At 50.1% G+C, this 13,881-nt stretch overlaps 1 protein-coding gene across 1 annotated transcript in view; it reads right to left on the bottom strand.

Moving 5' to 3' along the window:
- cfap65 (cilia and flagella associated protein 65) overlaps positions 1 to 13,881 on the bottom strand; it is an 82,222-nt gene that overhangs the window by 41,226 nt on the left and 27,115 nt on the right. The window contains 14 exon segments of the mRNA XM_070439342.1: positions 946 to 1,084; positions 1,229 to 1,282; positions 1,434 to 1,468; positions 1,471 to 1,579; positions 5,316 to 5,540; positions 5,801 to 6,040; positions 6,196 to 6,333; positions 6,544 to 6,915; positions 9,946 to 10,143; positions 10,751 to 11,019; positions 11,426 to 11,645; positions 13,095 to 13,218; positions 13,392 to 13,482; positions 13,485 to 13,594. Of these exon segments, the coding sequence (XP_070295443.1) occupies positions 946 to 1,084; positions 1,229 to 1,282; positions 1,434 to 1,468; positions 1,471 to 1,579; positions 5,316 to 5,540; positions 5,801 to 6,040; positions 6,196 to 6,333; positions 6,544 to 6,915; positions 9,946 to 10,143; positions 10,751 to 11,019; positions 11,426 to 11,645; positions 13,095 to 13,218; positions 13,392 to 13,482; positions 13,485 to 13,594 (2,324 nt within the window).

The following is a 13,881-nucleotide window of genomic DNA, read 5'->3' as shown; positions in this document are numbered from 1 at the left end:
CATTCCAACTCTGAGACCTCAGGTGTCGTACCAACTCGTGAATCTCAGGGTTCGTACCAACTCTTGAACCTCAGGTGTCGTACCCAACTCTTGAATCCAGGGTCGTACCAACTCTTGAATCTCCAGGTGTCGTACCAACTCTTTAGAGGGACCTCAGGAGTGTCCGTACAACTCTGCTAGACTCAGGGTTGTTCATTTAACCAACCTTTGGAGACCTCAGGTCATACAACTCTGTGAGATCTCAGAAGTCTTCTACCAAACTACTGGGAGATCTCAGGGCTCGTAACCAACTCTGTGAACCTTCAGGGTGTCTACCCAACTCTGGTGAACCTCAGGTGTCGTACCAAATCTTGAGACCTTCAGGTGTCTAACCAACTCTGTGAGAACCTCAGGTGTGTTACCAACTCTGAGACTCAGGTGTTGTACCAACTCTGTGAACCTCAGGTCGTACCAACTCTGTGAGACCTCAGAGGTTCGTACCACTCTGTGAGACTCAGGGTGTCTACCAACTCTTGAGACCTCAGGTGTCGTACAACTCTTGTGAGGACCTCAGCGTGTCGTACCAACTCTGTGAGACCTCAGGTGTGTCGTACCCAGACTCTGTGAGACCTCAGGTGTCGGACCAACTCTGAGACCTCAGGTGTCGTACCAACTCTGTAGATCTCAGGGTGTCGTACCAACTCTGTGAATCTCAGGTGTCTACCAACTCGTGAGAACCAGGTCCGTACCGACTCTGTAGACCTCAGGTGTCGTACCGACCTGTGAGACCTCAGGTTCTAGCCGACTCCTGTAGACCTCAGCGGTCGTACCGACTCTGAACCTCAGGGTCGTACCAACTCGTGAGATCTCAGGTGTCATACAACTCTGTGAAAGACCTCAGGTGTCCGTACCGACTCTGTGAAACCTCAGGTCGTACCGACTCTGTGAGACCTCAGGGTGTCGTACCGACTCTGTGCACCTCAGGGTTCGTACCCGACTCTTGAACCTCAGGGGTGTCGTACCGACCTGTGAGAACCTCGGGTTCGTACCAACCGTGAACCTCAGGGTGTCGTACCAACTCTGAGACCTCAGGTTTATACCAACTCTGTGAGACCTCAGGGTGTATACCAACTCTGTAACCTCATACGTACCAACAGGTCTTTATTCTGTTGTTCTCAGCAGCCCCCGAGCACTCTGTGTACAGCCAAACAAGCTGACAGAACAGGAAAACCGTCTGTGATCAGAGCACCTCGAAGGACCTGCAGTCTCCCACCAACACCTCCCCCAGTCCACACGCCATGCTCTGCCTGAAGAGAGAGAGAAACCAATGACACAAGAGTTTCCACCCTAACACAGACACTGACACAATTCACACTGTCAACAATTGTCAGTTCAACGAGATCAAGGTAAAGGAGACCAGGAAGATATTGAGCGGTTGGATCTGAGAGACAAACACCTGCGATGGATCCTTTGGAGGCCATGCCCACAACTTCAGGGGGAGGCGGACTTCCTGCCACACGGGCGTCTGGAGTGGCCAAAGGTCAAGTTGCTTCAGATTGTAAACCAATTTCCTCAAATGGGTGAAGGACCACGTCTGCACCTAGGAGGAGGGAAAAATCACAACCTCGAGCTTAACCAACACTCAACCTCTACTCAACCTCTACAACCTCTACTTAACAACACTCAACCTCTACTCAACCTCTACTTAACCAACATCTCAACCTCTACTCAACCTCTCTCAACCTCTAATCAACCTCTACTTCAACCGCCACTTCAACCGCCACTCAACCATTCGACTCAACCGCCACTCAACCGCCACTCAACCTCACTCAACCTCCACTCAACCTCCACTCAACCTCCACCAACCTATCAACCTCTACTCAACCTCTACTCAACCTCTACTCAACCTCCACTCAACTCCACTCAACTCCACTCAACCTCCACTCAACCTCCACACAACCTCCACACAACCTCCACCAACCTCACTCAACCTCCAACTCAACCTCCACTCCAACCTGCCAAAGTTCAAACAGATTCATACGTTTTCATTTCATCCAACAATCATCGATCACATTTTGTTGTTAATAATCAATAATCCAAATCATCGATTGAGATGGAAATTTAGCCCAAGGACACCAAGTTCACACCTGAGAAAACCTTTGAACACTCACAACAGCCAGTATCCAATCTCTCTTTCAAGACACCAGGCTCACCAACATTGCATGATTCTTGCCTTGGTGCAGCTCTGCCTAACCCTACGCCTAAACCTAACCACTCTGCAACCCTACTCCTAAACCTACCACTCTGCTAACCCTACTGCTCAAAAACCTAAACCTAACCACTCTGGCTAACCTACTGCTAAACCTAACCACATCTGCTAACCTACTGCCCTAACCTAACCACTCTGCTAAACCCTAGCTTGCCTTAAACCTAACCATCTCTAACCCTACTGCGCTAAACCTACTTAACACTCTGTAACCTACTCGCCTTAAACCTAACCAGTCTGTACCAGTTAACTACCTTTAACACTGAGCCTATGCCTAACCTAACCACTCTGCTAACCTTACTGTCTAAACCTAACCTAACACTCTGACCTCTCAAACGTACCTAACACTGCCCTCTCTAAAACCTAACATCTGCTAACCCTACCTGCCTAACCAACCTAACCACTCTGCACCTAACAAAACTAAACATCTGTTAACCCCCTAAACTAACCTAAACCACTCTGCTAACCCTACTGCTAAAACCTAAGCACGCTAACCCTCTGCCTTAACCTACACTGCTAACCACCCTACCAACTAACCACTCTGCTAACCCTACTGCCAACTAACAAACCTAACCACTCTGCTAACCCTACTGCCTAAACTAACACTCTGCTAACCTACTGCCTAACAACTAACCACTCTGCTACCTACTGCCTAAACTAACCACTCTGCTTAACCTCTTACTGCCTAAACCTAAAACCTAACATCTGATAAACCCTAACTCGTAACCTAACTACCACTCTGCTAACCCTACTGCCTAAACTAACCTTAACCACCTGACCCTCTGCTAAAACCTAACCACTCTGTAACCCTATTGCCTAACCTAACACTCTGCTAACCTACTGCTGACTACTCACTCTACCTACTGCCTAAAACCTAACCACTCTGCTAAACCCTACTGCTACTAAAACCTGCTAACCCACTGCTCTAACTAACTACACTGCTACTATCCTAAACCTAACCACTCTGCTAACCCTACTGCTAAACCTAAACCCACTCTGTTACCCTACTGCCTAAACCTACTAACCACTCTGCTAACCCTACTGCTAAACCTAACCTAACCTAACCTACTCTACGCTACCTTGCTACCCTATGCCTAAACCTAACCACTTGCAACCCGAACTGGCTAAACCTAACCACTCTGCTACCCTACTGCTAAACCTAACAACACTCTGCTAACCCCTACGCCAAAACCTAACACTCTGCTAACCCTACTGCCAAACCTAACCTTAACCACTCTGCCTGACCCTATGCCTAACAACCTAACACTCTGCTAATCCTACTGCTAAACTACCTTAACCACTCTGTCTAACCTATGCCTAAACTAACACTCTGCTACCCTCACTGCCTAACCACGCTTAACACTCTTCAAAACCCTACTGCCTAAACCACTAACACCTGCTAACCCTACTTGCCCTAAACCTAACCACTGTGCTAACCTACTGCTAACTTTAAAACCACTCTGCTAACCCTACTGCCTAAACTAACCAACTCTCTAACCCTACTGCCTAAACCTAACCTAACCACTCTGCTAACCCTATGCCTAAACCTAAACCACTCTGCTAACCCTACTGCCTAAACCTAACCAACTCTTGCTAACCCTACTGCCTAAACCTAACCACTACTGCTAACCCTACTCCAACCTAAACCTAACCACTCTGATTAACCCTACGCCTAAACCTAACCACTCTGCTAACCCTACATGTCTAAACCTAAACCTTAACCACTCTGCTAACCCTACTGCCTAACCTAACCCACTCTGCTAACCCGACTGCCTAAACTAACCCCCACTCTTGCTAAACCCTATGCCTAAACCTAACCACTCTGCTAACCCACTGCTAAACCTAACCACTCTGCACCCTCTGCTAAACCTAACCTAACCACTCTGCTAACCTACTGCCTAAACCTAACCTAACCACTCTGCTAACCCTACTGCCTAAACCTAAACCTAACCACTCTGCTAACCCTACTGCCTAAACCTAACCACTCTGCTAACCCTACTGCCTAAACCTAACCACTGCTGCTAACCCTACTGCCTAAACCAACCACTCTGCCTAAACCCTACTGCCGAAACCTAACCACTCGTTAACCCTATGCCTAAACCTAACCTAACCACTCTGTTAACCCTACTGCGCCTAAAACCTAACCTACCACTCTTGCAACCCTCTGCCTAAACCTAAACCCTAACCACTCTCTGAACCTACTGCCTAACCTAACCACTCTGTTGAACCCTACTGCCAAACCTAACCACTTGCTAACCCTACTGCCCTAAAACCTAACCATCTGTTAACCCTACTGCCCAAACCGAACCACCTGCTAACCCTACTGCCTAAACCTAACCACTCTGCTAACCCTACTGCCTAAACCTAAACTAAACCCACTCTGCTAACCCTACGCCTAACCTAACCACTCTGCTAACCCTACTGCCTAAACCTAACCACTCTGCTAACGCCTACTGCCTAAACCTAACCACTCTGCTAAACCCTACTGCCTAAACCTAAACCTAACCCTCTGCCTAACCCTACTGCCTAAACCTAACCACTCTGCTAACCCTACTGCCTAAACCTAACCAAACTCTGCTAACCCTACTGCCTAAACCTAACCACTCGGCTAACCCTACCTGCCTAAACCTAACCTAACCACTCTCTAACCCTACTGCCTAAACCTAACCACTCTTGCTAACCCTACTGCCTAAACCCACCTTAACACTCTGCTAACCCTACTGCCTAAACCTAAACCAACCACTCTGCTAACCCTAGCTGCCTAAACCTAGCCTAACCACTCTGTAAACCTACTGCCTAACCTAACCACTCTGCTAACCCAACTCCAACCTTAAACCCACTCTGCTAACCCTACTGCCTAAACCTAACCACTCTGCTAACCCTACTGCCTAAACCTAACCACTCTGCTAACCCTACTGCCTAAACCTAACCACATTATTACGATATATATATATATATATATATAGCCAATTTGACTTTGCAGCTCAGCCACCTAGCAGAAATCACCCAGTTCTGCCTCCAGAGAAAGATTCAAGATCCTACGTCCCCACCAGCCCCCTCTTTCTCTCACCATGGCCTCATTGGGCTGCAGGACTCCCGTGTCAGGCGCCACAGAGATGACACGTCGGTCAGGACCAGGGATCCTCCAGTGGAACCTCAGAGGTAACCTGGTCAGGTTCCTGACGGTGTAGGGGCTTTGGGAGCAGGAGCCCACCGCCGTGGGTTTGAAGAACAGACTACCTCCTCCTTCCAGAGACACACACAGCTTCTCTACCACACTGACCACCGACAGCTCCTACAAGGCAGTACAGACAGCAGCACACACCCCCCACCCCCCCAGAGCAACACTTTATTAACGTTAGGATTTGAAGGGGAATCAGCCATAGCAAGGCGTTTCTAAAGCAGATTTATTTTTCGTCATTGCGGATCCAAGGTGATTCGTAGATCAGTGATTCTGTGCAGCAACGTGCTCATGTTGATCCTCCCCCCCTCCAACACACCAACTGTCTGAAAAGGATCTATGGTACAAGCCTGCTGTCACTAGGACTGTGGTACCTGGGTGTGCTTGGGGCTGGCATTGAAGTGCAGGGTGAGGGGTAGCTTGGCAGGGCAGTCCTCTGCTGGGGTGGTCCTGAGGGTGAGAATCTGGTGTTGTCCAGGTTGGACCAGGCCACTGGTGGGCTGAACAGTGACTGAAGGACACTCCTCTGGGTCCAGCCTGAACACCAATGGTAAGTCTCCTATGTTCTCCAGGAGCACAGTCCTGTACGAGACCAGGCTCAGAGCAGGGAAGACCTGGATAGAGAGGAAGAGGAGGACGAAGAAAATGCCTTTATTGCAGACTTTCCCTGAACGTTCCTTCTGAACAAGAATTTTGGAGTATGCTAGCGTGAGACTAATCGAGATATGATTGTGTGAGGACAGTTGACGGGTGCTATGTCTGTACTCACCACTCGGGGGCGCTGCAGGGAGAAGCGGGGGATGAAGTGCTCCCGGCCAGGCTGGAAGGAGTGTCCAATGACCCGGACTGTGACACACCAGGGAGGGCACAGGGTACGGTCCTCTACCTGCCGATGGTCCCTCAACACCTGGAGAAAAAGGTGGAGGCAAGAACAGAGCTGTTTCACGAGACCAGATTGTTATAGTTGAGATAGTTATTTGTAAGGCTTCAGCTGAGATTCTCATTACCTGCACAGGTCTGTCTTGAAAAACAAGAAGAAGGGTTTATCTTAATAAGATCAGACTAGGGAATAAGAAAAAACCTAAATCGAAAAATAATACAAAAATGTTTAAATGACCTTGTAGAGAGCGAAGCACTCTAGCTGTGCCCCATGGAAGGTGTTGTGCTGCCTGGGCGTGTAGCTGACTCTGAAAGCAGTCGACTTCAGGGGTCCCAGATCACATAACGAGGGTGTGACGGAGAAGGGGGAGTTAGGAGCCGGAGTCCAGACCAAGCTGAGCTTGCCCTTGGTGTGATTGGAGAGAGTCACAGACTGGGAGGTAGAGAGGGAGCCATTGTGGAACAGCAGCTCTGGGGGATCCACTGTGATGTGGGAAATGTTGGTGCTGGACCCCTCACCACTGCCTCCTAGCTCAGCCTCCACCTTGCCCCCTGCACAGCCCTGGTAATATTCCTCCATAGGGCTCTTCTCTGGCACAGCAGCAGGATCCTAGAAAGTCACTTGTTTTATTAGTCGTATGTACAGGATACACATGGTATACGTCGTCCAATGAAACACTTACTGCAGGTTCAGTATCAGTATAATGCAGGAAGGCTCAATGTATAGGCCAATATTTACACGTGTTTTGGGACGGGAGGATTAGGGGGCAAGTGAATACATTGTGCAGTATTAGCAATAGTAAATAAGAGCCTGGTAGCAGCAATTGTGATGTGTAGTGTGTGTGCGTGTGTGTGTGTAGCATGAATGTGTGTGTGTGTGTGTGTGTGTGTGTGTGTGTGTGTGTGTGTGTGGTGTTGTGTGTGTGTGTGTGGTGTGTAGGGGCCTGTATGATGCTTGCAGGAAATCCTTAAGGCATCATTTCAAGTAAATGTCATAATGTCAGGTTCAAGGAAGGGGTCGAATCCATTTTAATTTCATTGATTTCAACTGAAATTCCGATTTCATTGTTTCTCATTGCTTTTCATGAGGACAATTATAATTTTTCAGTTTACTTCTGAATTGACTGATTTGAAAAGAACATGAACCCTGCAGAGAGATGTCACAGTGTTTACAGCTGAACACGAAAGCTATGAAGCTGATTTCTAGAAGATAGATTCAGATGAAGAAACTGGGATGAGGCGTCTAAAACAACCAGGCCATAAAACAGACGGAAGTCCATTGTGGAGAACTTATGTGCCATCAGCTTAGAGGCCTAAACAAGCTAAATCCAGATCCTGTATATGGGGCGGCAGGGTAGCCTAGTGGTTAGAAGTGTTAGGGGCGGCAGGGTAGCCTAGTGGTTAGAGTGTAGGGGCGGCAGGTAGCCTAGTGGTTAGAGTGTAGGGGCGGCAGGGTAGCCTAGTGGTTAGAGTGTAGGGGCGGCAGGTAGCCTAGTGGTTAGAGTGTAGGGGCGGCAGGTAGCCTAGTGGTTAGAGTGTAGGGGGTGCAGTAGCCTAGGTTTAGAGTGTAGGGGGGCAGGTAGCCTAGTGGTTAGAGTGTAGGGGCGGCAGGGTAGCCTAGTGGTTAGAGTGTAGGGGTGGCAGGTAGCCTAGTGGTTAGAGTGTAGGGGTGGCAGGTAGCCTAGTGGTTAGAGTGTAGGGGTGGCAGGTTAGCCTAGTGGTTAGAGTGTAGGGGCGGCAGGGTAGCCTAGTGGTTAGAGTGTAGGGGGGGCAGGTAGTCTAGTGGTTAGAGTGTAGGGCGGCAGGTAGCCTAGTGGTTAGAGTGTAGGGGTGGCAGGTAGCCTAGTGGTTAGAGTGTAGGGGCGGCAGGTAGCCTAGTGGTTAGAGTGTAGAGGTGGCAGGTAGCCTAGTGGTTAGGGTGTAGGGGCGGCAGGGTAGCCTAGTGGTTAGAGTGTAGGGGCGGCAGGTAGCCTAGTGGTTAGAGTGTAGGGGCGGCAGGGTAGCCTAGTGGTTAGAGTGTAGGGGCGGCAGGTAGCCTAGTGGTTAGAGTGTAGGGGCGGCAGGTAGCCTAGTGGTTAGAGTGTAGGGGCGGCAGGTAGCCTAGTGGTTAGAGTGTAGGGGCGGCAGGTAGCCTAGTGGTTAGAGTGTAGGGGCGGCAGGGTAGCCTAGTGGTTAGAGTGTAGGGGCGGCAGGTAGCCTAGTGGTTAGAGTGTAGGGGGGCAGGGTAGCCTAGGGTTAGATGAGTAGGGGCGGCAGGTAGCCTAGTGGTTAGAGTGTAGGGCGGCAGGTAGCCTAGTGGTTAGAGTGTTAGGGGGGGGCAGGTAGCCTAGTGGTTAGAGTGTAGGGGCGGCAGGTAGCCTATTGGTTGAGTGTAGGGGCGGCAGGGTAGCCTAGTGGTTAGAGTGTAGGGGGGGCAGGTAGTCTAGTGGTTAGAGTGTAGGGACGGCAGGTAGCCTAGTGGTTAGAGTGTAGGGGGGCAGGTAGCCTAGTGGTTAGAGTGTAGGGGGGCAGGTAGCCTAGTGGTTAGAGTGTAGGGGTGGCAGGTAGCCTAGTGGTTAGAGTGTAGGGGCGGCAGGTAGCCTAGTGGTTAGAGTGTAGGGGTGGCAGGTAGCCTAGTGGTTAGAGTGTAAGGGGGGCAGGTAGCCTAGTGGTTAGAGTGTAGGGCGGGCAGGTTAGCCTAGTGGTTAGAGTGGTAAGGGCGGCAGGTAGCCTAGTGGTTAGAGTTGTAGGGGTGGCAGGTAGCCTAGTGGTTAGAGTGTAGGGGACGGCAGGTAGCCTAGTTGGTTAGAGTGTAGGGGTGGCAGGTAGCCTAGTGGTTAGAGTGTAGGGGCGGCAGGGTATCCTAGTGGTTAGAGTTGTGGGGGCAGGTAGCCTAGTGGTTAGAGTGTAGGGGCGCAGGGGTAGCCTAGTGGTTAGAGTGTAGGGGCGGCAGGTAGCCTAGTGTTAGCGTGTAGGGGCGGCAGGTAGCCTAGTGGTTAGAGTGTAGGGGCGGCAGGTAGCCTAGTGGTTAGAGTGTAGGGGCGGCAGGGTAGCCTCAGTGGTTTAGAGTGTAGGGGCGGCAGGTAGCCTAGTGGTTAGAGTGTAGGGGCGGCAGGTAGCCTAGTGGTTAGAGTGTAGGGGGGCAAGGGTAGCCATAGTGGTTTTAGAGTGTAGGGGCGGCAGGGTAGCCTAGTGGTTAGAGTGTAGGGGGGGCAGGTAGTCTAGTGGTTAGAGTGTAGGGACGGCAGGTAGCCTAGTGGTTAGAGTGTAGGGGCGGCAGGGAAGCCTAGTGGTTAGATAGTAGGGACGGCAGGGTAGCCTAGTGGTTAGAGCGTAGGACTAGTAACCGAAAGGTTGTGAGATTGAATCCCCGAGTTGACAAGGTAAAAATCTGTCGTTCTGCCCCCTGAACAAGGCAGTTAACCCACTGTTCCTAGGCCGTCAATGAAAATAAGAATTTGTTCTTAACTGACTTGCCTCGTTAAATAAAGGTTAAATAAAGGTTAAATAAAAAGGACGAGTAGCGCTTCCTCCTGATTGGGCGAAGGCTCTAACCCAGGACGTCTGCCTTGCAAACACACACGACCGCCCGCCTGAAGCGTTGTGCCACTGAAAAGCTAGGGGCCGAGGGTTTCACACATCAACCGCCTGCCGCACATACCTCTTGTAACATCAGAGCTCCCTCCTGGTCCACCTGGATCTTGTCCTCTGCCAGCATGGCACCGAGTACATCAGGAGGGTAGCAGGTGAGTCCACGGGCCAGGTGCTGCCGGTACAGGACCAGGTGTCTGGGGTGAAGGATGGCTGGTTTCAGCTGCTCAGAGTGACAGGTTCCTATCAGGTCCAGGAACAGAGGCTCCTGAACAGGGAAGATACAAACACGATTGTTAGTATAGCTTATGGTGTGTGTGTGTGTGTGTGTGTGTGTGTGTGTGTGTGTGTGTGTGTGTGTGTGTGTGTGTACACTGAATATACAGCTGTTGGTTTGTAGTCTTAACACTCAACGGCGTTCTCATGTTCATTCTGAACGAGACATGGAAGTGTGGCAATGCAAACCTCGTTAATGTTACTCACGAAGCACCATACATTCAACATACGCTACATTTTGAAAAGCTATGACTGAATTCAACTGCTGATGCATAAACCCTAAATGTTTCCTGTAGGGTGACATCGGTGCTCTGCAGCTGGTCAGAGTCTGAGCCCCAGTCCCTCACCCTGTGTAGCAGCAGACAGACCAACCCCTCACCCTGTGTAGCAGCAGACAGACCAACCCCTCACCCTGTGTAGCAGCAGACAGACCAACCCCTCACCCTGTGTAGCAGCAGACAGACCCTCCAGCCCCTCACCCTGTGTAGCANTCACCCTGTGTAGCAGCAGACAGACCAACCCCTCACCCTGTGTAGCAGCAGACAGACCCTCCAGCCCCTCACCCTGTGTAGCAGCAGACAGACCCTCCAGCCCCTCACCCTGTGTAGCAGCAGACAGACCACCCTCCTGTGGTGTCCCATGGGGTGGTGTGGTCTGAAGAGCAGGCGTAGGCTCCGGTGGCTGTTGGGTGGCAGGGCACCACAGGCCGGCTCCAAGGTGAAGACACTATGCCCTGTGGTGTCCAAGTCAAACTGGTACTGGGCCTCCACAGAGGAGGAGTTGATGATGTCCACGGTACGCAAGGCCTCCTCACCCTCAGCCACACAGCCAAAGTCCAGCATGGAAGAGGACAGGGACACCTGAGGACCTGCAGGGGAGGAGGGAGGATCAAGATGGAGGAGAACATGGAACCTGAGGACCTGCAGAAGAGGAGGAGGGAGGATCAAGATGGAGGAGGACAGGGACACCTGAGGACCTGCAGGGGAGGAGGGAGGATCAAGATGGAGGAGGACAGGGACACCTGAGGACCTGCAGAATAGGAGGAGGGAGGATCAAGATGGAGGAGGACTGGGACACCTGAGGACCTGCAGGGGGGGAGGGAGGATCAAGATGGAGGAGGACTGGGACACCTGAGGACCTGCAGAAGAGGAGGAGGGAGGATCAAAATGGAGGAGGACAGAGATACCTGAGGACCTGCAGAGGAGGAGGGAGGATCAAGATGGAGGAGGACAGAGACACCTGTGATTTCCTTCGTATTGCTTACTGTACTGTACCTATGCAGGTGCCGGTGACTTTGAGCAGGGTTTTGTTGAGCGCCCCAGGGCAGGTGAGAGACAGGTAGTCCACAGTGGTGCTGTCCACAGTTACAGGAGAGAAAATCACAGGTACCCTGATGGAGGTACGCGGGGCCACCTCTCCCTTCTGGATACCACACTGGAACACTGACTCTGACCCCGGACGCTGCATCCTGGACAGACTAAAGGAAGTCGTTATCTGGTAGAAAATTAGAGGGAGAGGGGGGAGAGAGAGGGACGGAGACCATAAACAGAGAGACAGTGTGAAGAAATGTTCCTATGCAGGCTAATGATGTACTGTATGCTGATGACAATCTCTGATTGAAGAAGCTAGGAGGAAGGAACTCACTGAGGATGGATTGAGAATCAGAAGCTAGGAGGAAGGAACTCACTGAGGATAGATTGAGAAATCAGAAGTCTAGGAGGAAGGAACTCACTGAGGATGGATTGAGATCAGAAAGCTAGGAGGAAGGAACTCACTGAGGATGGATTGAGAATCAGAAAGCTAGGAGGAAGGAATTCACTGAGGATGGATTGAAGAATCAGAAGCTAGGAGGAAGGAACTCACTGAGGATGGTTTGAGAATCAGAAGCTAGGAGGAAGGAACTCACTGAGGATGGATTGAGAATCAGAAAGCAGGGGGAAGGAACTCACCGAGGATGGATTGAGAATCAGAAAGCTAGGAGGAAGGAACTCACTGAGGATAGATTGAGAATCAGAAGCTAGGAGGAGGAACTCACTGAGGATGGATTGAGAATCAGAAGCTAGGAGGAAGGAACTCACCGAGGATGGATTGAGAATCAGAAGCTAGGAGGATGGAACTCACTGAGGATGGATGGAGAATCAGAAGCTAGGAGGAAGGAACTCACTGAGGATGGATTGAGAATCAGAAGCTAGGAGGAAGGACTCACCGAGGATGGATTGAGAATCAGAAAGCTAGGAGGAAGGAACTCACTGAGAGATAGATTGGAGAATCAGAAGCTAGGAGGAAGGAACTCACTGAGGATGGATTGAGAATCAGAAAGCTAGGAGGAAGGAACTCACTGAGGATGGGTGGAGAATCAGAAGCTAGGAGGATGGAACTCACTGAGGATGGGTGGAGAATCAGAAGCTAGGAGGAAGGAACTCACCGAGGATAGATTGAGAATCAGAAGCTAGGAGGATGGAACTCACTGAGGATGGATGGAGAATCAGAAGCTAGGAGGAAGGAACTCACTGAGGATGGATTGAGAATCAGAAGTTAGGAGGAAGGAACTCACTGAGGATGGATGGAGAATCAGAAGCTAGGAGAAGGAACTCACTGAGGATGGATTGAGAATCAAAAGCTAGGAGGAAGGAACTCACTGAAGGATGGATGGAGAATCAGAAGCTAGGAGGAAGGAACTCACTGAGGATAGATTGAGAATCAGAAAGCTAGGAGGAAGGAACTCACTGAGGATGGATTGAGAATCAGAAGCTAGGAGGATGGAACTCACTGAGGATGGGTGGAGAATCAGAAGCTAGGAGGAAGGAACTCACTGAGGATGGATTGAGAATCAGAAGCTAGGAGGAAGGAACTCACTGAGATAGATTGAGAATCAGAAAGTAGGAGGAAGGAACTCACCGAGGATGGATTGAGAATCAAGAAAGCTAGGAGGAAGGAACTCACTGAGGATGGATTGAGAATCTCAAAGTGTCTTTCCATGGTGCAGCCGACAGGCACATTGTCAAACTCCAGCACCTTACATCCTTCCTCCTGACCCGTGGCACTGATCTGAAGAACGGGTACTTTGCTGTGGAAAAGATAAACACATTTACCATACAATATATGGGCTGAAGTTCTGAGTATATAAATACTTTGGAGAGTGTGTGAGGTCCAGAACACAACAACTGAAACAATGTGTGTTATCCTCGCTTGATAGTTGTTTGTCATGTTCTTGGCTTTATCAATCAATATATGTATCACTTACATAGGCCCTGTAGGAGCACAGTACAGCTGTTCTCTCCCTCGTCCCCGAAGGCACAGCTAGCCTGGACCTGGTAGACCAACGCCTCCGTGGTCTGAAGAGCACCGTGACTCTACACTCCTGACCCGGCTCTAGCATCCCGCTCTCTGGACACAGCCGGAAGGGAGAGGGCACCTCCCACTGGAAAACCTGTCGCAGCTTACTGAGGAGAGAGAAACACAGTAAATTCCAGAACCTACCATTGATCAATACTTTGCTAACAGTTTTACTGACAGAACCTATCATTGATCAATACTTTGATAACAGTTTTAGTGACAGACCTATCATTGATCAATACTTTGATAACAGTTTTACTGACAGAACCTACCATTGATCAATACTTTGTAAAGTTTTACTGACAAAACCTATCATTGATCAATACTTTGATAACAGTTTTTAATAAACAGAACCTATCAATTGATCAAATACTTTGATAAACAGTTTTAATGA

This window comes from Salvelinus sp. IW2-2015, unplaced genomic scaffold, assembly GCF_002910315.2.
Source record: "Salvelinus sp. IW2-2015 unplaced genomic scaffold, ASM291031v2 Un_scaffold1582, whole genome shotgun sequence".
Lineage (NCBI taxonomy): Eukaryota > Metazoa > Chordata > Actinopteri > Salmoniformes > Salmonidae > Salvelinus > Salvelinus sp. IW2-2015.
This window is presented reverse-complemented; position numbering and strand designations above follow the sequence as displayed.